Source organism: Oratosquilla oratoria, chromosome 5 (genome assembly GCF_046742065.1).
Source record: "Oratosquilla oratoria isolate Oo_2021 chromosome 5, ASM4674206v1, whole genome shotgun sequence".
Lineage (NCBI taxonomy): Eukaryota > Metazoa > Arthropoda > Malacostraca > Stomatopoda > Squillidae > Oratosquilla > Oratosquilla oratoria.
The window spans coordinates 55,951,916-55,979,246 of record NC_134781.1 but is presented as its reverse complement, the minus strand read 5'-3'; the positions used below and the strand labels follow the sequence as shown (position 1 = coordinate 55,979,246).

The 27,331-nt window shown below is 42.0% G+C and overlaps 1 protein-coding gene across 3 annotated transcripts in view; it reads right to left on the bottom strand.

Moving 5' to 3' along the window:
• The window catches only part of LOC143025504 (uncharacterized), a 67,816-nt gene that overhangs the window by 11,282 nt on the left and 29,203 nt on the right, over positions 1–27,331 (bottom strand). For all 3 annotated transcript variants that reach the window (XM_076185270.1, XM_076185271.1, XM_076185272.1), the window contains 8 exons: positions 26,619–26,757; positions 11,932–12,287; positions 11,319–11,465; positions 8,636–8,893; positions 3,276–4,899; positions 2,633–2,859; positions 1,868–2,103; positions 1,001–1,157 (listed from right to left, as the gene is read on the bottom strand). In XM_076185270.1, the coding sequence (XP_076041385.1) occupies positions 1,001–1,157; positions 1,868–2,103; positions 2,633–2,859; positions 3,276–4,899; positions 8,636–8,893; positions 11,319–11,465; positions 11,932–12,287; positions 26,619–26,757 (3,144 nt within the window). The remainder of the gene's footprint in view (positions 1–1,000; positions 1,158–1,867; positions 2,104–2,632; positions 2,860–3,275; positions 4,900–8,635; positions 8,894–11,318; positions 11,466–11,931; positions 12,288–26,618; positions 26,758–27,331) is intronic.

The window sequence follows — 27,331 nt, the reverse complement described above, 5'->3', positions numbered from 1 at the left end:
TATATGTATGAAAACAATTAAAGTTTATTTAATTCATAATTAATTATTTCAATATAGACATATTAAAATAATTATTAATTAAACAAATAAATAAAATTTATAATTATTTTCAGTGGGGCCCCATTTTCTCTCTCAACAGAAATGCTCTTTGAGAATTCATTCACTGTTTGTAACAGGAATGAATGGAGAATGGCTGTGTATAGATGATACTGTAATAGATAGATAGACAGACCAGGAATGAGAGCAAAGGGTAAACCAAGAGCTCATGATTGGGATATTAAATAAGTATGAATATGTGGAATATATAGGAAATGTGATGGGTGAGAGTGGTTTCTATGCCTTTTTCTTTTTGGCCCCCTGTGTAGGGGGAAAAAGCCTTTGGTATATGTATGTATGAATATGCAAGGGTGACAGAATGAGTTGGGAATGAATGTTTAAATCAATAGGACTTTTTCCATGAAAGGAATACATTGGGGATGAGCATTGTTGGGAGAGAAACAAGATGCAATTTTCATATGGTTTAAGTAGGGAATGAAAAGCAGATAAGGGCACACAATTATGGGCAGGGGTTGAGACAAAGCCTAATTCTAAATGATCAACACCTCTTTACCATCAGGTAAGTTGCAGTTTCAGCTAGGTCGACAGTGTTAACCTTATCTTGCCCAGAATTTGTATGTAGCAGATTTTAAAGTGGATTTTTTTTTTTTTTTTGGTGGTGGTGGTGGTGGGGGGGGGGGTTTGTAGAATTACAAGAATTTGCAGATAAAAAAGACAAATGTGCAGCAAAATTAAGACAAGAAAGACAAGTCATCAATAAAATTGTGCATGCACTAATTTGTATGGGAATTGGCAAATTCATAGGAAATATAATGCAAATAATACGTGTTCTGCTTTAGTGAAAATAACAAAACGACTCCAACTGAACCATGCATAAGAAAGCACCTCCTGTGACCCCTTCATACACCTGAAGTCCCCAGGTAAAACTGAAAGATTTGATCACCTGAGGGCTGAGAATCCATTGGGGAGTCATCATCTGGAAGAGTAACAACAATTTCTTCAATAGGTTGCGTCTCTGGTGCTTCCTCCACAATAACTTCGTCATCTTCTTCCTTTTCTGTAGTGTCTTCTTTCTCTGCATTCTTTGCTTCTTTCTGTCCCTACCAAACAAGAGAGAGAAAAAAAAAAAGTTGAACCATATAGCATCAATAACAACTGTTGCATATGGTTTCTATTTATATACCAACAGGATTCGTCTCCTGTATGAGGGAAGTAGCCTCAAGTTTCACTGAATGCAAAGGATTCAGCCCCACAGTGGCTAGCAACAGTCACCAAGCCATCCCACAGATCTCTCTGGGAGAAAACTTTGGACTGTGATGTTTTGGTGTGGAATTGTGTGTGTCCCTGGCTGAGAGTAATAGGAGTGGAGCAGTTGACAGTTGTCAGCTCTCCATGTGTGGAAAGTGTAAGAAATACAGTTGAATTTGATAGAAATCTTGGGCCCAATCTGGAGTGGGTTGATGGGTTTCAAAAAACAAGTAGGACCATCACAAGCAGGTAGCTCTCATTGGTCAGTCCAATATAGCAACAAAAAGTAATCATATAAAATCTCTTTCTCTAACACACACACACAAACACACACCATCTCCCAAACAAATTCACTTCATCCATTTCTGCCTTCCACACTTTTTACTAGTATTTCTTCACTCAAAATGGGTGGTGGGTGTGGATGGGTACATGCACTGCCTAGGCCACCATTTTTTTTTTTTTTTTTTTTTTTTTTTTTTTTTAAGGAAAATATCCTCTGCCTACATTCTTTCTCATCATTCTGAGCTACAACATGAACAAATAACATGAGACAACAGGTTACCTTCACAAGGTCTTGATGACAACTAGGATGGTAATTGTACCCTTCCTTCCTAACAGCATTCCTGAGGTGCCACTCCTCTGTCTCCTGATGGAAGAAGCGGGTAAAGCTCTCCCGACATACTGGACAACAACTAAGTTCAGGCTCTCCCTTGTCTGGTTCACTTGGTGGTTCTTCGTCATGCAGAACTGACGTATCCATGAGGTCCTCTGCAGCCTCAGACTCAAACATGCTTGGAACTGTTGGAGATGCAAATATTATTCATATTTTGTTTCACTTCAGGAAACTGTTGGAACTATTATATTCCATGTAAAAAATTGGAAGATGATATGGGAAAATGGAAAAAGAGAGAATCCTTTCCTAGTATGAAGCAGTTGTTACTGATTTTACCAACACTAATGACAACAATATTGTTTTTACAATAATAACTTTGGTATATAAAGACAATCATAATATCAATAGTAATGATTTGATTTAACATCATGAACTCCCCCTCTCAGAAGGGGCTGGGATGGTGCCTAATTTCAGAAAACATTTTGAAGAGTTTTAATGTTTTGTCCTATGACATAATCACCCAAAATTCTTTCCCAGTGAAATACATGGGAGGAGTTAAAGACTGTTTGTCACCCATTGAGGGTCACGGTCACTATTTATACTCAACAAAAATCACTGCAATAACAACAATTATTATCATAATCCTGTAAGGGGCACTCTCCTAGCCTATTGATAGGGGGAGTTTGCAACATTAAACCAAACGATCATTATTACCTCTCTCTTCAATGTCTTCAATCTCCTCATACTGCAGCCAGTCAGCAATAGTGAGGTAAAATTTGCGAGTGTTGGCCTTCTTGGTAGATTCTCTTTGTTTGTGGTTCTGCCGGAAGTGCCAATCCAGATGATCTGAATATTGAAGAGTCTGCTCTGGAGGATACCGAAGACCACAAGATGAACACTGCATACCTCTGTATAGCCCATCTATTAGGTATTGACGACGTCTGAGGAAAAATCAGAAAATTGTGATAGTTACAAATACATGTGATGCTAGTTATAAATTACATAAGCATATTCTACCTCCTTTGTATATGTATGTATTCAACTAAAATCACACACACACACACAAAAGGTCCTTTCTCCTTATAAGCATGTTTAGCAGTCAAATTACAAAGCCCCCTTCAAACACAAAAGTCCACTGAATGTCCCTCCCATCTTAGTACCTCTATGATGGAGGGTCATCCCTGTCCCCCACCACACTGTTCATGTCAAGAGCAATGCAGCGAGGCACAGAGGCCTGACAGATGTGGGATGGGTGCAGCTAGGTCAACATCTTTATTGGGAGTAAGGGACTTTGTGTGTGTGAAAGGGTCACTTTTCCTTACGAGTTATGGCAAAAATAGACACAATGACTACAAACCTTTTCAGGTTCTCAGATGTAAACATGAGCTCTATAGGAATCTTATCCTCTTCCTCTTTCCTCTTTTCTTCCTCTTCTTCCTTCTTTTTCCTCTCTTCCTCTTCCTTCTCTTTTTTGGTTGGCTGCTTCTTCCCAATGAAGCCATGCTGCTCCAGTTTTTTGAGCAATGAGTTGACATCAAAACTTGCAGGAATGGACGGGGTTACTGAAGGAGGCACTGGCTGAGCCCCTCCTTCACTACTGATGCCAGGCATGGCCCCAGTGCCAGACGTGGAATAGGAACCATCCTGTGTGACCATGGCACTTACACCCACATTTCCTATTACAGGAGGTGGAGCCTTGGTAGGGTCAAATACAGGTACACATGAAAGCTGGGGATCTGATGGAAGGGACTGAGGCTGAGGTTGTGGCTGACTGGGTAAAAGGCTGTGGGTTTCGGGAACAGGCAAGAGAGTGAAGGGGATGCCTTGGTGTTGGCCATTACCCAGTCCACCAGCAGGTTCCAGCCCTCCAACCTGGGGCAGTGGTATTGACTGCCTGTCCTGAGGCTCCTGAGAAGGATGACTCAGAGAGGTAGGAGGCTCTCCATCCATACCCCTGATTAGAACCTGGCCAGGTATAATCCCCTGAGGGAGAGCAGTGAAGCGCAAGAATCTTCTGTGTCCTCGAACGCTTATACTGATTGGCAAACCGTCATATTCCACACGAAATCTGACCCCATTGATGGTTACAGCTTTAAGGGCATCTACAAATTTGATGATAAATGGTTTACCATCTACATTAAACCTCTGAGATTTTGCATCTAAATATAATGAAACAAATTTCTGGGCATGAACACACAAAGTAATTCTACCAGCTAGGTATTCAGTATTTTTAACTTCACCAATGTTAACCGTGGGTGGCTTTCCATCAAGTCTAACTCTACACATTTTTCCAGACAAATATACTGAGATGGGTTTGCCGTTAAAGAAAACCTGGTAACCTTGTCCATTGAGGAACAGCTCTTTGGTTGGCACACCAAGCTTGACTCTATGAGTCTCCCCATTAAATGTAAACTCTTTGTAATCATCACCAACACAAATTGGTAACACAAATTCACCATCATCAAATACAATATTGCAACTACCTTCTTTAAAAGTCAATATTCTAGGATCATCCCAATCCATTAAAATAATTGCTTTCTCTCCATATGTTCGGATTTCTCTTGGTACACCATCTATGTCTATTGTCTTGGTTTCAGACTCCCTACTGACACTGCGGAGCTTTTCTTCTGTTACAAAAGGCAAATCAGGTTCTCCTGTCCATTCATCCTCCCAACGCTCTTCCCAATTTCTTCCCATTCCCTGGTCTGAACCCATCATAAGACTACCTCTTAACCGACCCCTTCCCCCACGCATGGGAGGTGGCCGTCCCGAGAACTTTCCTCTGCTTCGATTCCACTTTGCGTTTTCATTCCAGGATTCCATTTCGGCATTAGCAGGGGTGGGACCACCAGGAGGCATAGCACCAGGACCTCCCCTACCGCTTCCTATATCAGGAGGTGGTCCCTGAAGGGGCATTCCTCTTCCTCTTCGTTTCATCATTCCTCTTGGATCCCGTCCCTGTCTGGGATCAACACTAGGTCCTGGAAAAGCAAAGAAGTTATTCATTATTCATGTGAAATCTAAGAAATCCCACCCATGGAAATGATCATTATAGAAAGAAGTCTCCTGCTGATTTGTTCTTCCATCTGAGTATAAGCATCATATGTTAGAGTCAGTATGAATATCTACTAAAGTGTAAAAGGGAAGGGGTTGGGGGAGACATGAACATCAACATCTATATACATAAAAAAATAAAGTTTTTCAGTTTTGAAAATTTCCTGGCGTTTTTATGACCACCTTCCAAAATCCGGCAAAAATGTCTCATTGTGTAAGGATGCTGATTGGCTGAGAGACTGGTGACGTCATGGCAACGGAGATAACTGATTGGTCGAGAGTGGTGACGTCACGGCAATGGAGACGACTGATTGGACGAGAACACTGACGTCACGGCAACGGAGACGATTGATTGGCCGCGAGCGAAGGGCAGGAAGCACAAAAATAAGTTTCCCCAACTTTGCGCCTCACTCAAAAAACCTCAGTAACATCCACAATTAAGAGATTCCATAGGAAAATAATGGGGTTCAACAATATTCATGAGTACGATCTCATAATAGATTTCGACGAAGAAATTAAAGAGGAAGAATCGGAAAAGTTTATGAAACATTATTTTGCAGGATACAAGAATTTTACTAAGAGAGGTGGTCATGACGAAGAAATTAAAGAGGAAGAATCGGAAAAGTTTATGAAACAAGATTTTACTGGATACAAGAATTTTACTAAGAGTGTTGGTAAAAGCTGTCACGAGGAATACCAAAAGTATTACATCGATCAGAAATACAATGATTATATAAAAAACTGCAAACTCAAGGAAAAACAGTTTTTTAACAACTTTACGCCTCACTCAAAAACTCAGTAATAGCCACAATTAAGAGATTCCATAGGAAAATATTGGGGTTCAACAATATGTTACGAAATAACAAAAATTATGTGTACTCTTGGAAGATCTTCAAGTTCCCAAGCCATAGGAGCTTCCCACCGATTACTTCGCTCAACTTGCACTTGGAAAATGAGACAATTTCCCTTCAAATTAAGTTTTGCTATGACAATTAATAAGTCGCAAGGTCAAACTTTCGACAAATGTGTGTTATTGTTGGATTCGTCCGATTGTTTTGCGCATGGACAGCCCTATGTGGCATGTTCAAGGGTTACAAATTGGGACTCATTAATTATCTTCCGAGGTTACCATAAGGTCAATGGTGAATGTGTGGTGAAAAATCCAACAAACGTGGTATATAAAGAATTTTTTTTTCGGACATGCCATCCATTAGGGAGGGAGAGTCTTTATTGGAAGGTATCGACAGCAAGCAGGTAATTCCAGAAGAGGAACCTGAATTGGGATCCGTTGAGATTCCTGCTTCAGCTTACAATATAAGTGAAGAAGCCGCAACGGCAATGATCCTGCCTGATTACGACTATGTCGTCGACGAATCGGAATCAGATGTGTCGGTCCCCCTTAAGGTTTGGGAAAGGACTTTCCAAGAAAAAGAAGAATTGAAGAAGGAGAAAGAAGAAATAACTCAAGAATTAAAGAAGGCCAAGGCACCCACGGCGTATATATATATACAAAATTAAACCATTTCAAAAGTGACACATTTAAAAAATGTTACATGCCATGGACGATCATTGTTGAGCCGTGTACGATCATCGTTGAGCCGTGGATGATCATCGTTGAGCCGTGGATGATCTTGGTTCAGTCAAGGTCAAGAACGATCATTGTTGAGCCGTGGACGATCATCGTTGAGTCAAGAATGATCATCGTTGAGCCGTGGACGATCATCGTTGGGCCGTGGATGATCATCATTGAGCCGTGGTTGATTATCGTTGAGCCGTGAACGATCATCGTTGAGCAATGGACGATCATCGATGAGCCGTGGATGATCATCGTTGAGCCGTGGATGATCATCGTTAGGCCATGGACCATCATTGTTGAGCCGTGGATGATCATCGTTAGGCCATGGGCGTTGTTGAGTCAAGAATGATCATCGTTGAGCCGTGGACAATCATAGTTGAGCTGTGGACGATCATCGTTGAGCCGTGGATGATCATCGTTAGGCCATGGACCATCATCGTTAGGCCATGGACCATCATCGTTAGGCCATGGACCATCATCGTTAGGCCATGGACCATCATCGTTAGGCCATGGACCATCATCGTTGAGCCGTGGACGATCATCGTTGGGCCGTGGACGATCATCGTTGGGCCGTGGACGATCATTGTTGGGCCGTGGACGATCATCGTTGGGCTGTGGACGATCATCGTTGAGCCGTGGATGATGATCGTTGAGCCGTGAACGATCATCGTTGAGCAATGGACGATCATCGTTGAGCCATGGACGATCATCGTTGAGCCATGGACGATCATCGTTGAGTCAAGAACGATCATCGTTGAGCCATGGACGATCATCGTTAAGCAGTGGACGATCATCATTGAGCAGTGGACGATCATCGTTGAGCCATGGGCGATCATCGTTACTAATAATAAATTAAATTAAACCATTTCAAAGGCGACACATTTTAAAAATGTTACATGTCTTGGAGAGGGGGGTCTGTAAGTCCTCCGAGGCAGTAAGCCTTTCGAGGCTGTAAGTTCTCCGAGGGTACAAGTCCTCCGAGGGTGCAAGTCCTCCGAAGTTGTAAGCCCTTCGAGGCTGCAAGTCCTCCGAGGTTGTAAGTCCTATGAGGGTGCAAGTCCTCTGAAGTTGCAAGTCCTACGAGGTTGTCAATCCTCCCAGGTAATACATCCTCCAAGATAATAAGTCCTCCAAGGTAACAAGTCCTCCAAGGTAACAAGTCCTCCAAGGTAACAAGTCCTCCAAGGTAACAAGTCCTCCAAGGTAACAAGTCCTCCAAGGTAACAAGTCCTCCAAGGTAACAAGTCCTCCAAGGTAACAAGTCCTCCAAGGTAACAAGTCCTCCAAGGTAACAAGTCCTCCAAGGTAACAAGTCCTCCAAGGTAACAAGTCCTCCAAGGTAACAAGTCCTCCAAGGTAACAAGTCCTCCAAGGTAACAAGTCCTCCAAGGTAACAAGTCCTCCAAGGTAACAAGTCCTCCAAGGTAACAAGTCCTCCAAGGAAACAAATCCTCCAAGGTAACAAGTCCTCCAAGGTAACAAGTCCTCCAAGGTAACAAGTCCTCCAAGGTAACAAGTCCTCCAAGGTAACAAGTCCTCCAAGGTAACAAGTCCTCCAAGGTCGCAAGTCCTTAGTGGTCGCAAGTCCTTAGTGGTCGCAAGTCCTCAGTGGTTGCAAATCCTCAGTGGTTGCAAATCCTCAGTGGTCGCAAGTCCTTAGTGGTCGCAAGTCCTCAGTGGTTGCAAATCCTCAGTGGTTGCAAATCCTCAGTGGTCGCAAGTCCTTAGTGGTCGCAAGTCCTCAGTGGTCGCCATGTTCTCTTGGACTGACCAGGAAAAAATGTCCCTTGGGTTCGGCCTCGGCCTCGGGGCGGAACCCCAACACGGGATCCCTATCGTGGGATCAGAGCATGGAGCACTGCGGCCGAAGGCCGCTGTTTGCGCAGCAAGTCCCCGGCGAAGCCCGCGGCTTGTTACAACAACAACAACAACAACAACAAAAAAAAAAAAAAAAAAAAAAAAAAAAAAAAAAAAAAAAAAAAAAAAAAAAAAAAAAAAAAAAAAAAAAAAAAAAAAAAAAAAAAAAGTGGGATCTTCCATTATATCATATTCTTCTTTGAACTGTCGTTAGAGGTAGGATTACTTACCCATGAGGCCTTCTTTGGGTACAGATCGAGCATCTGGGTGGAGTGCATGTCTTTCCTTGGCTCTGACTTCCTTAATCTTCTCCTGCTCTGCCTTGTGCATCATTTTCTCCAGCATATCCTTGTATTGAGAGCTGCTGATTTCTCCTCGCTTCATCTGGTCCTCTGCCTGCTCCAAAATCACTTGATATTTCTTGCTTCCTTCAGTATGGATAGGGGAACCACTTCCTTCATCATCATCATACAGTCGCCGTCTTCCATCTGTGATATGGGGGTGATAAGATAAATACATAATTATATATTCCCTTCCCCATCTGGGGTATTGGCTGGATGTTATTGTGGCTAAGTAGCATGCAGCTGATACTTTAGGGTCTATATGGAACACCCCTACAGACTAGAGCCACACATGATTTTGTCTGTGATAGAGGAAATCTCTGTTCATAGAGAAATTATGATACTTTATTATACTGTGGCTTTCCCTCCACCCCTTGTTACTGTCCTGTACCATTTCTCTGAATATTCATCTCCTTTTTTCACCTAACCCTGTGGTGGGCTTTTATGGATCTGGAAAAGGCTTATGACAGGGTTGACAAGAAGGCACTGTGGGAGGTGTTGCAGATATATGGGATAGGAGAAAATCTTTTAAGAACAGTCAAGAGTTTTTACGTGAGTAGTAGAGCTTGTGTTAACATTAGAAATGGAGAGAGTGAGTGGTTTGAGGTTAAAGGTGGGATTTCATCTGGGATGTCTTATGTAACCCTGGCTATTCAATTTATACATGGATGGGATGGTGCAAGAGGTAAATACAAGGGTAATGGGTCAGGAATTGGAGAAGGTTAAAGAAAATGGAGAAAAGTTGGAGATAAGCCAGCTGTTGTTTGCTGACAACACTGCGCTTGTAGCAAGATCAGAGGAGGGATTGAGGAAGTTAGTGACAGCTTGGGAATGTGTGCTACAGAAGGAAGTTGAAGATAAATGTGGGTAAAAGTAATGTGATGAGATGTACAAGGGGAGAAAGTGGCAGTAGACTGGAAGTAAGTATTAATTCAGAGAGACTGGAGGAAGTGGATAGTTTTAGATACTTGGGTGCAAATGTGGCAGGAAAGGGGGGTATGGTGGAGGAAGAATGTAGATTGAGAGAAGCGAGTAAATGACTTGGGGGATTGAAAAGTGTAATGAGAAATAGACATTTGGGAATGGATACTAAGAGGAGATCGTATAAAGGAGTGACTGTGCTGACAGCACTGTATGGGGCAGAAACATGGAACATAAGAGAGGAAGAGAGGAGTTTGAATGTGTTTGAGATGATAACCTGAGAAGTATGATAGGGGTTACTAGGTTGGAGTGAATGGAAAGAGTTGAAAGAGAGGGTTGATGAAGGAGTATTGGGATGGTTTGGACACATGGAAAGAATGTGTGAAGAAAGACTAGTAAATGAGGTGTGGAAGGCAGAGGTGGAAGGAGTGAACACGAGGGGGGCAACCAAGGATGAGATGGATGGATGGGTTAAAAGGGGCATTGGAAAAGAGGGGAATGTCTGTTGAGGAAGGACAAGAGAGGACAGAGGATAGGGGTGATTGAATAATGCTGTGGTGCATGAGGGGAGTTGGTGGGGGGTGGAGGGTGAGGGAGTATGTGCGAGAAATTGACAGCCCAAAGGGATTTTCCCGAGTCTTCTCCCTTTCTGCCAATTTAATGAAGCGGGCTTTCTGTGGATCTGCTGTGTCTTGTGTCACTGCTTCTGACCCAGGGCAGTGGGCAAGATGCAGGGATGACCAGTTATCCAGGAGTTGCCATGATAAGAGGGAGGGAAAAGGATGGAGAGGAGTGGAGTATGTTGGGGATGGAATGGGTGGGAGTAGTTTTTACGCTTTAGTTTTTCGGCTACTTCCCTTGTACAGGGGAAAAAGCATTGGTGTATGTATGTATGTAAAAGACCTTTTCCACTGGTAAGGGGACTGGCCAGCCAAAGCATGTACCCACCATTCACCCATCCCCCACCATTTGTTGTCCTCCTCATCTCTAATCCTCATCAATAAAGGCTATTCCTGTCCCCTGCCCAGTGCTCAGGACAGAAGCACTACTGTGCTTCATTACACAGTGATCCTCCCCCCTCATCCACTCCCAAATTTACATAGCAGACAAGAGGAAAACACTTCATGCTATGTTAATTTCTCATCCATTCACAACCACTCTCCAACCACTGTGGGCAAACTAACTCCAACTCTAGCTCTTTCCCTTCCCTGTTCAACATACACTCCCCTTTACTCAAGGCCCATTTCACCTCATCTCATTCTTGGTCTTTCCCTCAAGTTCACTTCATCCACTCCTGCCTTCTACAACCTTTTGCTAATCTTTCTTCACTCATTCTTTCTATATGCCCAAACTCTCCCAGTACTCTTTGATTAACCTTTTCTGCCAGCTCTTTACACTACCATTCTGCCTCACAAGCACATTTCTATCCATCCCCATAATCACAACTATACATATATGCCTCCTTCAAATTCTAACTCTGCTCTAAGGTTTGAGTGTTATTGAATGAACTAGATCTGGGTAGGAGAGGAGTTCTGGGCAACCAGAAAACCTGCTGGATGTGCCCTTGAATGCAATATCAAAGTATATATATATAAACAAACCAAGTTCATGTCTAACTATAAATGAATATGATGACACTATAGTTACTTACCCCCATAGTGTCTGGTCCCAAATGGGAAGAAACCTCTTCCTCTTCCACGCCCATAAAATTCCTGACCTCGTCCTCTGTAGTTTCGAGGAACACCTTCATACATAGAACGGTTTTCTTCCTCTTCCATTTCCATGTTTCTTTCATTATCTACAAATCACAAATCCAGTTAATGATGATTGAAGAAATTTTTCTTTAAATAAAATATATGCAATGAAGACAATGAATAATTTGAGAAATATAACCAGTTTGTTGCCCTGGTTCACTCTTGGAGACATGCAACTCCCCAGGAAACCAGACATGCCTACCAGTTCAGCCCACAAATTAGTTAATGAAATGATTTTGTGTTGCTTTCTGGTAAAAGTGAATGCAGGGCACTGTAACATGATGTGCTCTGTGGGGTGAATGCATTTGAGGTAATTGAAGTTGGTTGGCAGCCTAATTCTAAGTATTATGAAAATATTTAAATGAGTAAGTGGGCTATCACTGTTAAGTGACTCACGGGCTGAACAAGTGGCTGTAGCCAGCTTCTTAAGGTTCACAGGTCTCCTGGAAGAATAATGAAAAAAAGAAAGAAAAAATTATAAACTCTTGGGAGGAAACCATTTCCTCTTACCTGAAGTGCTTGCTTGTCGTTGGTAAGCCTCAAATTCTGGATTCATCTTCCTAAAGTTTGCCCAAGATGCTGCATTAGGACTGTTGTAGTTGCCCTTGTTACCTCTGACTTCCATGAGAACCATGGGACTACCAATACCTGCTGGTATGTCTCCATTGTTGGCAACAGTTTCCAAGCGAGGATCAGTGGGGGGTGCCTCTGGGGCACCACCTTGGCTATTATTTCTTGGGTCTCTTGAAGGCAGTTGGTTTCTGGTTGCATTACGAAGGTCTTGGTCTGGTCCCTGGAAGGCTGCTGGGAGGGCTCCTGGAGGAGGTGCCATTTGTCTGAGATCCACATCTTCAGTTCCAAAGAGACTGAAAGGGAAATGAAAAATCACATCAGTGACTTACTACCCCAGTACTGACTACAATCTTTGACATGCTCCGACATTTTGCATGCATCCAAATCATCCTTCACCCTATCCATACACCTCATTCTTGGTCTTTCTCAAGTTTATTCAATCTGCTTTTGCTTTCCACTCTCTTTTTGTTAGTCTTCCTTTACTCCTTTTCCAAACCACTTCAGAACTTTTTGTCTTATCTTATTTGACAATGCTTCACCTCCATTCTCAGCCTCCCCTCCAAATTTCTCAATCTATCCATTCGTGCAACACCTGATATATTTCTCAATCACATTCACTTTTCTTTTCAGTTTCACTCAAAATACAAGTGCTCCACAGAATGCTTTGGGTACAACTAATCCTTCATACAACATTTATTCCATGCAATGATAGGCTACATCTTCTACAAATGCAAATCTAGACAGGGTTCATACAAAGTTTACTAAACTACCTTAGAGAAATTAATTTTTGGTGCTAGCTCAATAATTGTACAAAATCTACTAAATGCAATAAAGAAACCTTAACCAGTTGACCATAAGGTCCTGTCCTGAATAAAATCACCTCCCTGAACCAGATCTGTAAAGGCATCACCATAGTATATATACAAATACCTAAACCAAAAGGAACAATCTCCCTTTTGTATTTTCCTCCTCTGAAAGGTTGTTACCACTGCAAAAAGATTAACATATGAACTACTCGTATATCCATTGAAAACTTCCTCCAGGCAGGCATGATAGTGGGTAACCAAAAAATAATCTACATTGGTCGGGGGTCCAGGGGCAGAGCCCCTAGTGGGGGTCATGGTGCTGCGGGCCTAGGCTGAGTCCCTGGGCCGAATCGCTAGTAAACAAACGCATGCAAGCGGTTCCGTTGATATTGCTATCGATATAACTTGGCCAAAATAAAATCTACCCCAGTCATCACCTTGCTATACATAGATGTGCGCACCACACCACGCAATGCTACATAAAACAAATCACTTGCAGGTCAGCACAAAATAAACAGCTTACACACAGGTACAGCCGACATAAAAATCCCCCAAAATTTCACATCAACCAAAAATTATTCGACCATTTTTTTTTTTTTTTTTTTAACAGGATCATTTATTACAATTGGGAATTAATGACAAAAAAATCGAGATCATTGTCAGGAAAAGAAAAAAATCGGAAGAATATCATGCCTGTCCAGGATGACACAACTTGTATTTGTTCAACTTGTAAACATACTCCATGAATTAAAACCATATCACAGGAAACTCAAAAAGGCAATCAATATTAAATAACTATATTAACAAGTGGAATTCATCAGGTCTATTTCATGGTGTACTAGGTATAGTGCTGTGTGCCAAGTTAAAAAAATTAAATATATTTTTATGTTTAGATGAGATGGAGGGAGGGGTGGTGCATGGGAATGGAATGGCTGGGGACAAAATGGGTAGTAGTGGAATTATGCCTTTTGACTTTAGCTACCTCTTCAGCGAGGGCCAAGTTATGCCCCCATTCTTCTTACCCCCAAGGACTCAGGGTGAGCACTGAAGTCTACATCAATGTCCTACAGACCCTTATACATACATATACCAAGGCTTTTTCCCCCTTACAAGGGAGGTAGCCAAAAAGGAAAAGGTATAAAATCATTCCCACCCATTCCATCCCTGAATACACTCCACACCCCTCCACCCTCCCTCTTATCTTAGCACCTCCTGGATGAAGCCATGATTTGTGGAGGAAGCTGCTGGTAGACCCTACACGCGACAACAGGACTCTGCACCATGTCACACCTCTAGAAAATCTCAGAAATGGCTCCCTGACAATTTCTTTGATTTCATTGCCCCTGAGCTGTGGCCCCTAACTCACCTGACCTCAACCCTATGGACTATTTTGTATGGGGCTCAGTTGAATGAGATACTAACCACACCCTATGCAAAAGTAAGGATGATCTGATCAGTTGGATCAAGGTCGTCTTCACCGATCTCTCCAAGGAGGTCATGAAGGACTGTGCCAGGTTTTGAGTGTTGAGGACATCACTGATGCGAAGGGTCGATTCATTGAGTAGTGGGGCACCAAAAGTGCGCTGATACAGTCTGTTTTCTTTTTTGCAATAAATGCATTTTCAATCAAATTGTAACGTTTTTGTGTGAAACAATTACCGTAAGCACCCTGTATTTCACATTCTGTTGCTCTAATGCAAAATTCGTATATTATGTTAAAATATTTAGGGCTCCTCTGACCTTTTTTCATTATAATTACTTGTCAGCCTTGTGGGCAGGATGTCCAGACTAGAATTGCTGGCCCCCTAAATGTGCCGCCTCAGGGAGATATGCCCCCCGCCCCCCCAATGTGAGGGCCCTGTATGTATGTTTAATTTCATCTGATAATACCAAGTTTAATCTCTACATAATCCCAAGTAATCTTCCATTGATCTTTATTTCAGTTGCAGATTTAATTGATGTAACTTACATGTGATGTAATTGCATGTACAGTCACTCAAAAAAGTATTGGTAAGAAATCGGAGGGAAATGGATTTAAGTAAATGCCAAACTCTGACACATTGTTCAAATGACTCAGAAAATGTTGGTATGCCTGTGTACCAACGTGCCAGTGTTTTTCAGCTTTGTAGTTTATCAATGTATGTCTTCATTATAGCAGCATTCAGTAAAGACATTTAAAATATTAAATGATATCTAAGTTTATATATTACACAAATGTTATAGTACTTGGAAGAAACAACCTGTTAGCTGCTAAGGAGCTGTGGAATACTTTATTATAGGGTTGAGAAATGGAGTAACGGGTAGGGGTTGCCTTGTAGACAGGAGAACTTGTAACATCGTCTGGGCCGAAAACATGTTGTGGTGTGGCAATATCTATTGTGTATGCTCTGGTATGTGTGTAATTTCAGTAACAATATAATATGGTTATGTCACCCTGGCTGTTCAATCTTTAAATGGATGGGGTGGTGCGAGAGGTGAATGCAAGGGTAGTGGGTCAAGGGTTGGAGATGATTAAAGAAAATAGAGAAAAGTGGGAGGTGAGCCAGTTGTTGTTTGCTGATGACACTGTGCTTGTAGCAGGATCAGAGAAAGTTAGTGACAGTTTGAGAAGGTGTGTGAAAGAAGAAAGCTGTAGATAAATGTGGGCAAATGTAAGGTGATGAGATGGACAAGGGGAGAGAGTGACAGCAGACTGGAAGTTAGCATTAAGGGTGAAAGACTGGAGGAAGTGGATAGTTTTAGATACTTGGGTGCAAATGTGTCAGGAAAGGGAGGAATGGGGATAAAGGTAGAATGTAGATTGAGAGAAGTGAGTAAATGCCTTGGTGGATTGAAAAGTGTAATGAGAAATAGACATCTGGGAATGGATGCTAAGGAGGTTATATGAAGGAGTGATTGCGCCAGAAACATGGAACATGAGAAAGGAAGAGAGAAGGAGTTTGAATGTGTTTGAGATGAAATGTCTGAGAAGTATGATAGGGTTACTAGGCTGGATAGAGTGAGAAATGAGGAGGTGAGGAGGAGAACAGGGGTGGAAAGGGAACTGGAAGATAGGGTTGATGAAAGAGTATTAGGATGGTTTGAACACATGGAAAGAATGAACGAAGAAAGATAAGTTCACTATAAACCCACTATCGGAGAAATAATAACGGAAAGTACAGGGAAACTGTATATTTCGACTACTATCTGTAGTCCTCTTCAGCAGAATGCTTACATGAAGTTAAGGTACAAGTATATATGAGGAAATGAGGGGTACATAGAAGGGGATGAGGAAAATGGGCACTTCTATGTACCCCTCATTTCCTCATATATACTTGTACCTTAACTTCATGTAAGCATTCTGCTGAAGAGGACTACAGATAGTAGTCGAAATATACAGTTTCCCTGTACTTTCCGTTATTATTTCTCCGATAGTGGGTTTATAGTGAACTTTTACAAATGCGTTATAACATACCAATTTCCAGAAGAAAGATAAGTAAAAAGTGTGGAAGGAAGAGGGGGTGTCCTAGGAGGAGATGGATGGATGGGGTGAAAGGGGCATTACAAAAGAGAGGAATGTCTGTTGAGGAAGGACAGGAGAGGACAGAAGATAGGGGTGAATGGAGAGGGATTGTGTATAGATGATGCTGTGATGCATGAGGGGTGAGGAAACATGTACGAGAAAAAAAATTGACGCAGCCTGAAGGGATTTCTCCTCGTCTTCTCCTTTTCTGAACGGGGGGACAGAGAGGGTTGGGGGGGTCACCGAATTTATGAAGCGGCCGTGCTGTGTCTTGCAACACTGCTTCTGACCCAGGGCAGAGGACAGGATGCAGGGATGACCCGTCATCTAGGAGGTGCCAATATAAGAGGGAGGGAGGAGGGTGGAGGGGAGTGGAATATATAAGAAATGGAATGGGTGGGAGTGGTTTCTATGCCTTTTTCTTTGGTACATGTATAGTGGTAACCAGAAGTATAGTAGGAAGAGTTAAGGATGTACATGTTCTAAGGGGAAAGACTGGGAGAATATCAGATAATATTTTGGAAGGTAAGTTGAGAGTGGAGGATAGATGGAGAAAGAGGAAAAGGACAAAAGGTAGGGAAGTGGTTATAGTAAACTCTTTAAATGAGAAAGAAAAGGAGAAGGAGTACAAGAAGAAGCTGTGAGAAGAGTGGGAAGGAGTGAAGGATAGAGTAAAACTAGGAGTGGAGGAGGAATGGGGATGGTTCAAGGAGGTAGTCACAAGGTGTGCAAAGATGATGTGTGGAACAAGGAGGACAGGAGGAAATAGAAGGAAGGGTAGTGAGTGGTGGGATGAGGAAGCAAACAAGGTCATAGAAGAGAAGAAGAGCTTTCACAGATTGGTTACAAAATAGAATGAGGGAATCATATGAGAGGTACAAAAACAAAAGAGAAGTAAAGCATAAGATAAAGGAGCCAAAGAGGAGAGCAGATGTGAAATGGGGTATGAGTATGAAAGAAAATTTTGAAAGTAATAAAAAAATGTTTTGGAAAGAAATTAATAGCAGAAGAGGCGGTGAATCAAGTAGAGAAGAAAGTGTAGTGTTAAGTGTAGTTGGGAAGGCTTATGGAAGGGTTTTGATTGAGAGAATTTGGAGAGGAACAAAGGAGAGTAATTGGTGAGGAACAGTGTGGGTTCAGGACAGGTAGGGGTTGTGTGGATCAGATTTTTGTGGTAAGACAGATATGTGAGAAAGCTATAGGAAAAGGTAAGGATGTTTTTTGGGCTTTTATGGATCTAGAAAAGGCTTATGACAGGGTAGAAATGAGGGCACTGTGGGAGGTATTGCAAATATATGGGATAGGAGGAAAGCTGTTAAGAGCAGTCAAGCGTTTTTACGAGAGTAGTAGCATGAGTTTGGATTAGAAATGAAGAGAGCAAGAGGTTTGAGGTAAATGTGGGACTTCATCAGGGATGTCTTATGTCACCCTGGCTGTTCAATTTATACATGGATGGGGTGGTGGGAATGGCAAATGCAAGGGTAGTGGGTCATGGATTGGAGATGGTTAAAGAAAATGGAGAAAAGTGGAAGATAAGCCAGTTGTTGTTTGCTGATGACACTGTGCTTGTATCAGGATTAGAGAAGGGACTGAGGAAGTTAGTAACAGAATTTGGGAAGGTGTGCAAAAGAAGGAAGTTGAAGATAAATGTGGGTAAAAGTAATGTGATGAGATGTACAAGGGGAGAAATTGGTGGTGGAGGTACAATGTAGACTAAGAGAGGCAAGTAAATGACTTGGGGGATTAAAAAGTTAATGAGAAATAGACATTTGGGAATGGATGCTAAGAGGAGATTGTATGAAGGAATGATTGTGCCAACAGCACAGTACGGGGCAGAAACATGGAACATAAGAGAGGAAGAGATTGAATGCGTTTGAGATGAGGGGTGGAGGATGTGGTATAATGCTACAAGATGCCTTGGCATTCGACATGAGCAGGGCACCGTAAGTTTGCACCAGTGTTGTGGCGTGCTCGATCCCCAGATGCTTTCCAGTAGAAGGACTCTCTGTTACGGGCACAAGGCCCTTGTTGATTGATACATGCGTAATACAACGTGACATCGTTTTCCTTCTATGCAGGGAGTACGATGTCACCCCCATTTTAGTCTAGAACTGTCCGTCTTCCTGTGAGCATGTAGCTCTCCTATTGTGACTCACCTCTGTACGCATAACCCACTGATTAATAAAGACTCAAAACATCCCCCTGCATTTCTGTTGCACACTTACAGAGGAGAAGGGGGGTGGAAAGGGAGTTGGGAGATAAGGTCGATGAAAGAATATTGGGATGGTTTGGACACATGGAAAGAATGCGAGAAGAAAGACTAGTAAAAGAGGCGTGGTAGGCAGAGGTGGAAGGAGTGGACATGTGAGGGTGATCTGGGATGAGATGGATGGATGGGGTAAAAGGGGCATTGGGAAAGTGGGGAATGTCTGTTGAGGAAGGATGGGAGAGGAGAGAAGATAGGGGTGAATGGAGAATGGTTGTGTATGGATGATGCTGTGATGCATGAGGTGGAGTGGGTAGGAGATGAGGGGTGATAGAGTATGTGTGAAAAATAAATTGACGCAGCCCAAAGGGATCTCTGCTTGTCTTCTCCTTTTCTCCATGAGGGGATGGAGAGAGGGGGTCACAAATTTTATTAAGTGGCCTTGCAACACTGTTTCTTAACCAGGGCAGTGGGCGAGAAGCAGGGATGACCCGTCATCCACGAGTTGCCAAGATAAGAGGGAGGGAAGGGGGTGGAGAGGACTGGAGTATGTTAGGGATGGAATGGGTAGGAATGGTTTTTACACCTTTGTTTTTTGGCTACCTCCCTTATAAAGGGTGAAAAAGCCTTTGGTATAAGTATGTAAACTATTCTGATTTATTATCCATTCAGGTCACCAAAACAGCAATTAAAAAGGGGAGAATGCCTAAAACAGTCAGGGTGGTGAAGAGCAAGAGAAAGGAAGAGAATAAACATGTTTTTGAATGAGTGACTACATAAAATCAGTTAAATGTACGAGAGAAATGTAATTAATATATAGACACTAATGAAATGTTAGACAACTTCATTATGAGCTAAGTCATTACAATCCTCTATGTTCTTAATAAGCCTTACCCAAACTTGATCTCATGGTTTGGGGACTTCCTCCTACTGAAACAAATTATAGCACATGAGACCTGGTCATCCAGCAGTGTTATTAAGTAACCTTAAACATTGCAGTCAAATTTTCCAATCGAAAATCTCACAAATTTAAAAAACACTCTTTTTTCATTAAAGTTCTGTATCTGACAAGATATAAAATTTATATAACACCTTTCTATAAATTTCTTGAGAAGACTCAAAGTTACCTTTGATTAATATATTTTTCTCTTTTATAGCTGGCATGGCAAGATTTCCAGTGATGGGTGCCTGGTCTCTTCCTAATAAATAAGCAGGTTTCATATTACTTTGCTAAAGTAACTGCAAATTTGGCAAATAAACATAAGTAAATAAATAATTTTTTTTTTACATATCCTACAGCCAAAGGAACACATTCAAACAACTCACATTACATCTATATACCAAGGTTTTTTCTCCTTATAAGGAAGGTAGCCAGGTCAAAGGCATAAATCCACTCCCACCCATTTCATCCACACATACTACACTTCCATTCACTACCCCTCCCTGACTCCTGCCCACTGCCTGGGTCAGAAGCAATGCAGCAAGACACAGCAAGGCTGCTTCACTTAATCGGTGACCACACTCCACAATACATACACGAATTTGAAGCTAGGTATGATAACTGGAGAGTACAAGACAGGACTAAGAGTTTTGGTATTTTCATGTGGGTAAATACATAGTGAAGGAGTGATTGTGCCAACAGCACTGTATGGGGCAGAAACATGGAACATAAAAGAAGAAGAGTGGAGTTTGAATGTGTTTGAGATGAGGTGCCTGAGAAGTATGATAAGGGTTACTCGACTTGATAGAGGTGGTGAGGAGAATGGGGGTGGAAAGTTGGGAGATAGGGTGGATGAAAGAGTATTAGGATGGTTTGGACACATGGAAAGAATGAGTGACTAGTAAAAGAGGTGTGGAAGGCAGAGATGGAAGGAGTGAACATGAGGGGGCGACCTAGGATGATATGGATGGATGGGGTGAAAGGGGCTTTGGGAAAGAGGGGAACATCCATTGAGGAAGGACAGGAGAGGACAGAAGATAGGGGTAAATGGAGAATAGTTGTGTATGGATGATGCTGTGATGCATGAGGTGGAGTGGGTGGGGTATGGGGAGTGAGAGAGTATGTGTGAGGAATATATTAATGCAGCCTGAAGGATCTCCCCATCTTCTCCATTTCTGCATGAGGGGATGGAGAGGGGAGGTCGCCGATTTAATGAAGTGGCCTTGCTGTGGAAGTTCTGTTTCTTGCGACATTGCTTCTGACTCAGGGCAGTGGGCATGATGCAGGGATGACCTGTCATCCAGGAGGTGCCAAGATAAGAGGGAGGGAGGGTGGAGGGAAGTGGAGTATGTTGGGGATGAAATGGGTGGGAGTGGTTTTTATGCATTTATTTTTTGGCTACCTCCCTTGTAAGAGGGAAAAAAGTCTTTGGTATATGTATGGCAGGAAGGGGAGGAGTACAAGTGGAAGTAAATTGTACTGTAAATGCCTTGGGGGATTAAAGATATGAGAGTAGGCATTTGGGAATGGATTCAAAGATTACATGAAGGATTGATTGTGTTGACAGCACTCTATGGGGGGGGACTTGGAATTTAAGAGAGGCAGAGAGGACAAGTTTAAATGTATTTGAGATGAAATGTGTGAGAAGTACGGTAGAAGTTACAAGGTTGGACAGAGTGAGAAACAAGGTGAGGAGGAAAGCAGGGGTGGAAAAGATGCCAGATAGGGCACATGAAAAAGTATTGGAATAGTTTGGATGCATAGAATGAGTGAAGAAAGATTAACAAAAGAGGTGCAGAGGGCAAAGGTGGATTGGGTGAACCTGAAGGGATGACTGAGGATGAGATTGATGGACGAGGTGAAAGGGGCATTCAGCAAGAGGAGAATATCCGTTGTGCAGGGAAAGGAAAAGGCAGGAGACAGGGGCAAGTGGAGAATGGCTGTGTATAGATACTGTGGTGCTAGGAAGGGGGGATAGGGAATGGTTAGGTACGAAAAAAAATTTGACACAGCCCGGGGGAGCTGCGTCTTGCTGCAATGGTTCTGACCCAAGGCAGTGGGTGGTATACAGGGATGACCCATCATCCATGAGGAGCTAAGATGAGAGGGAGGAAAGGGTGATGGATGGGAGTAGGTATATACCTTTTGATCTGGCTACCTTCCTTGTAAGGAGGTAAAATCCCTTGGTATATAGTAAGAAATACATACCAAAAAGCTTTTCCCCCTTTACAAGGGAAATGACCAAGATAAACTGCACACCCACCCAATACTTATTTGTCACCACCTTTCATCTCAGCACCCTGTCCCATGCCACATCGCTCAGTTCAAAGTTACCACAGTGATAAACAGTGGTAGATCTGACAATGCAGTGAGGGACAAGTAACTTTCATCCATGAGGTAACAAAATGGGAGAGGCAGACCTGGTTTGGATGGGTGTTGAATGGGTGCTTTGGGGGAATACTTTGATTAGGCTACCTCCCTTATAAGGGAAAAAGGAATTCTAGTACATATATACCAAGTCCTCATCCTTAAAAAGGAAGTAGCTAAATCAAAACGCACCCACTTTCTCATCCCCACTGTTCCTTGTCCACTTTATCTCACCTCCACAGCTGGGTCCAAAAGCTCCCACCTCAAGATAAATTGAAAATCAGATTATGAACTACCAGTTTGAATATGGTTGATAGTAGCGAGATTGACCTATAGCGTATTTTTCAAGTTGGTTGTATGGCTTTTAGATTGGGATTATATATGCTATTTTCCACATTGTTGGAATCTTACTTGCTTCAGCGAGTGCTAAATTGGACCTGTCATGGCTTTTAGTACTTTTGGGGTCTAGACGTTTTACATGGATGATTGATATCTTGTCTGGGCATTCTACATAAGATTTGTCAGTTTCTTTAATCCATTTTCTACATCTTCATTGGAAAACAGAAGGGAGACAACTGTGTCTAGTCCTATCTTGCACATTTCCACTTCATTACACAGAAAGGAAGATATACATTATTAAACAGGCAGTAAGTTTCCTCTGAAGCAGTGCTGGTTCTGCTTCGACTAATTCATGGATGGACAGGAGGAACACGCAAGGCTGCTGAAGATCATCATATATTGCTGAGAAAATACTATTGATGATATAAAACATGCTTTTGGTTGAAGATTACAACCATCATCAGGTTAGTATAAATGCTCATACAGAACAAAGGCTAGTGCTGCAACTAGTTTCACTGTTTAGTAGGTTAGGACACTAGACTGCATATATGCTGGCATACTGTGGGATGGGTCAGATATCCTGGGCATGTGTGAATGGGGCTCCGTGGAGTGGTACTTGCAGGCGATGCCTTATATCGCAAGTGTGAATAATGTGTTGGCCTATATACGAGTGGGGGCTTGTAATGAGAAGCTGATCTTCTCAAAGATGTGCAGTTTATGACTGTTACAACCCAGGGCAATGGGCAAGATGCAGGGATGACCCATCATCCAAGAGGAGCCAAGAAAAGAGGGATAGAGGGAGGTAGGGTGGTGAGTGGGAGTGGAGTGGGTGGGGATGAAATGGGTGGGAGTGGAATATGTCTTATGTGTTTGGCTACTTCCCATGTAAGGGGGAACATGCCCTTGGCACGAATACATTTTCGTACGTACATACATATACCAACGGCTCCCCCCCCCCCCCCTTACACTTCACTCCCTTCCTCTTTTCTGGACTCCTCCTGGATGACAGGTCATCCCATCTTGTTCCTGCCTTGGGTCAGAAGCAATGTAGCAAAACACAGCAAGCCCACTTCAATTAATACAGGAACCCTCCCCCCCCCCACCATCTGTACCCTCGTGCAGAAAGAGAAGATGGAGACATCCCTTCAGGCTGTGCCAAAACATCATTCACACATACTTCCTCACCCCCCCATCCACCACCCACTCCCTTCCATGCATCGCAGCATCATCCATACATAACCATTCTCCACTCACCACTATATTCTGTCTTCTCAATTCCATTCTCAACAGACATTTCCCTCTTTCCCAATGCCCCTTTTACCCCCATCCATCCATCTCATCCTTGGTCGCTTCTTCATGTTCACTCTCTCCACCTCTGCCTTCCTCATATCTTTTATTAATCTTTCTTCACTCATTCTTTCCATGTGTCCAAACCATCCCAATAATCAAACTTATCCCCCAAATCTCTTTCCATTCCTGCCCTTCTCCTCACCTTGTTTCTCACTCTATCCAGACTAGTAACCCCTATCATACTTCTCAGGCATTTACATTTAAACTCTTCCTCTCTTATGTTCCATGGTTCTGCCACATGCAGTGCTGTTGGCACAATCACTCCTTCATACAATCTCCTCTTAGCATACATTCCCAAATGTCCATTTCTCATTACACTTTTTAATCTGCCAAGTATCTAAAGCAATGCACTTCCCCCAGCCTCTCTTCCTATACTCACTTCCAATCTGCTGCCATCCTCTCCCCTTGTACATCTGATCATTTTAACTCATATTCATCCTCAACTTCCTTCTTTCGCACAACTTCCCAAACTTTGTCATTAACTTCCTTAATTCTTCTTCGGATTCTGCAAACAACAACAGGCCTGTCTCCCATTTTTCTCCATGTTCTTTATCCATCTCCAATCCCTGGCCCATTACCCTTGCACTGCTCCATCATTGTATAAATTGAACAGCCAAGGCGACATAACACATCCCTGGTAAAGTCCCACCATTACCTCAAACCACTCGCTCTCTCCATTTGTAAATCCAACACAAGCTCTACTACTCTCTTAAAAACTCTTGACTGCTCTTAACAGCTTTCCTCCTATCCCATATATCTGCAATACATCCCACAGTGCCTTCCCATCTACCCTGTCATAAGCCTTTTCCAGATACAAAGGCCGAAAATACATCCTTATATTTTCCTAAAGCTTTGTCACATGTGCCTTACCTACACAACCCTTACCTGTCCTAAACCCACTGTTCCTCACCAATTACCCTTCCTAATCCTCTCAGACAAAGCCCTCACATAAACCTTCCCAACTAGACTCTATAAACTGATCCCTCTGAAACTACTACTACACACACACTTGTCCCTTTTCCCTTGTATGTATGTACAAAGTTTAAATCTATGTTTCCCACCAAGTCTTGTTTTGTACAAGCTTTGTTGTGCATGTATCACGTGCTTATACATGCTACCCTGCTACACAAAATTAAGATAGTCAAAAGTTTGCAACCTTCTCCTGGGTATGAACACTAATAAATCACATTGGTTTGTGTCAGATTTCCTTATGTTATTTTCCAAGATAATATTTTTTTCTTTTTTAAATTTGCAATAACTTGTTTTGCGAGTTAATTCAGGTAGTATTTTGCATGCCTATCCTTGAGGATGTGTCCATCTATTTGGTAAGCTGATGTCATTTGATTTTTGTAATATACTGTCAAAGAATTTGTTCATATTATGTTACAGTACAAGTAATTTCTTTTGTCTTTTTCTGTGACGGAGTTAGATTAACCTTTGACAATGAGTAGTCTATTAAGTCACGATATTTCTTGGTTGAAGAGAGTCCAGGAAGAATAATTCAAGAAGGCATACTGAATGATGCTCAATATGTAGCAATGGAAACACTAAGCAGGAAACAGTCATATACCAATGTCAGTCTTTTTTCCAGCACACTGTGGTCAGTTATTGGTCCTCCTGAATGGAATGGAATCTTGTGCAGAAGTTAACAGGTGAAAGACAGGAGGGGTTGGGGTGGGTGCATGCCTTGACTGACCTCTATTACAAAGGGGGAAAAGCCTGATGAGTCACTCAAGAAATAATGTGCTGTTGTTTGAGTATGGCTAGAGCAAGGCTGTGTAAAACCAGGTACTCAGTGTCTTGTGTGTGATGACTGTATCTGGGGTATTTATGTCTGGCCAGACCTATTCTCTACTAATGTCCTGATGCTGGACAATGACCTTGGTCATGACAGTGTGGTTCTTGTTTCTCTTGAAAGAGTTTTCTTTGGGACTAATGTAGGAAAGGGTTTTGCTCATCTCATGATCCAAGTTGTATTGCTGTATGGACGTCATGTGGTGAAGGTGAAATTTTGTTACAGATGATTGAATAGTATACTACATGTGTGTGTGGTTTTTTTTTAGTTGGTTGTGCCTGTGTAATGTAATGAGGCTCCTGAATGTACCTATCATGCTACCTTCCATGAGGGCAGATATTTTCCTGGGGTGGATTTGGTGCACCCTGTCATTTTCTTAGTGGGCAGGATACATGGAGGATCCCTCATCCACGAGGAGCTAAGATGAGAGGAGGGAAAGGGTGGTGGACGGGAGTGGAATGGGCAGAAGTAGGTACATGTCCTTGACTTGGCTACCTTACTTATATGGGGGTAAAAGGTCTTGGTAAATAGGTAAATGTTTTCCTGATTGATGAGAACCATATTGTGAAAATGTAATCAAGTGTGGTTCTTAAACATTTGAAGACTGACTCAAGTTTCCGACTGTTGATTTTCACTGTCGAGTTTTTGATGTGTGGGTTGAAAGTCATGCGAGTATCAAAAGTGAGGCTCAGGATTTTTGGACATATGGAAAGAACAAGAGAAGAAAGACTACCATCTTTCTCCACTCATGTTTGCAGGCCTTGCCACACTTCCTAAACACATATAAGCTCTTCCTCTCTCCCCACCTTAAACTCCAAGACCCTGCTCCTCACAGTGCCATGAGCACAATCACTCACTTGTACAGTCTTCAGCCTCAGACAATCTTCCATGACATTGCCTATTACCCTCAGACATTTATTCTATATTCAACATCCACCCTAACTATTTATGGTTACATGAAACAACTAGAAAGGCAGAAAAGTAAAGATAGACAGAGTGGGGAAGTTTCGTGGTGCAGTTATGTTATAATTTAACCATGAAAGAGTGAAATGAACATATAAGAAGGAAATGAAGAGCAAGGGTTTTTCTGTTATGGTTTGTTGTACAATTTAGTGAAAAAATGTGCCCTCTATTCTCTAAGATTACAGTCCTGACAAATATCACTGGGTAGGATTATTGAAGAGAGGACATTAGTGATACAAATTCTTGTAATTCAAGAATAGGACACTGTTGCACTATGCACTACTGTACATGTATAATTATAATGCTATTACACCAACTTGCCCACACACACACCTCCTTAAGATATTGTTACTTACTCATCAACTCGGCGCTCCTTCTTGGGAACTGGGGCCACATTGTCATTAGCCTCTGCAGGCCTCTTGGTAGCTGCTGCCCCAAGCTGTCGTAGGTCTACATCTGCAGTTAGTATGCGAGAGTTGTCTGAAGGTGGTGTTGCTGTAAATGAATCAATTTATTAGACCAAAGAAGAGGCAAGGATATGATATATGAAGTATTGACTGTCACATTATGAAACCAATGAATATAATGTAGTTTCTAGTTCCCACAACCATATCAGATCCTTGCCTCTTATAACAAAGGTTATAACAAAATTGTACAAGATATGTATATTACATATATATATACAATGTATATATATATTGCACAATATAAACATCAAAAAGGCTCATTTAATAATAAACAATTCCATGTCAACACAAAACAATATGCTGTATGCACTTGGGATATCAACAAAGTATTACAGGTATCAGCATTTTTGGTACCCTATAACCTTCTTGGGTTAGGTATGAAGAATGTCATTTTCATGCAATGTAGCATCACTATGTCAACATTTGAGAAACCTTTAGATAAAGATAAATGAGAGGGTATCAATTCGTATGCCAACTTGCAATCATAATAATTACCTATCATCTTTTCTAATGACATGGTATTTCTATCTTCACTTTAAAGCATTCTTTATTGTTATCAGCACATTTATTTTTTTTCCCACTGAGAAGACTGCTGCTCACAG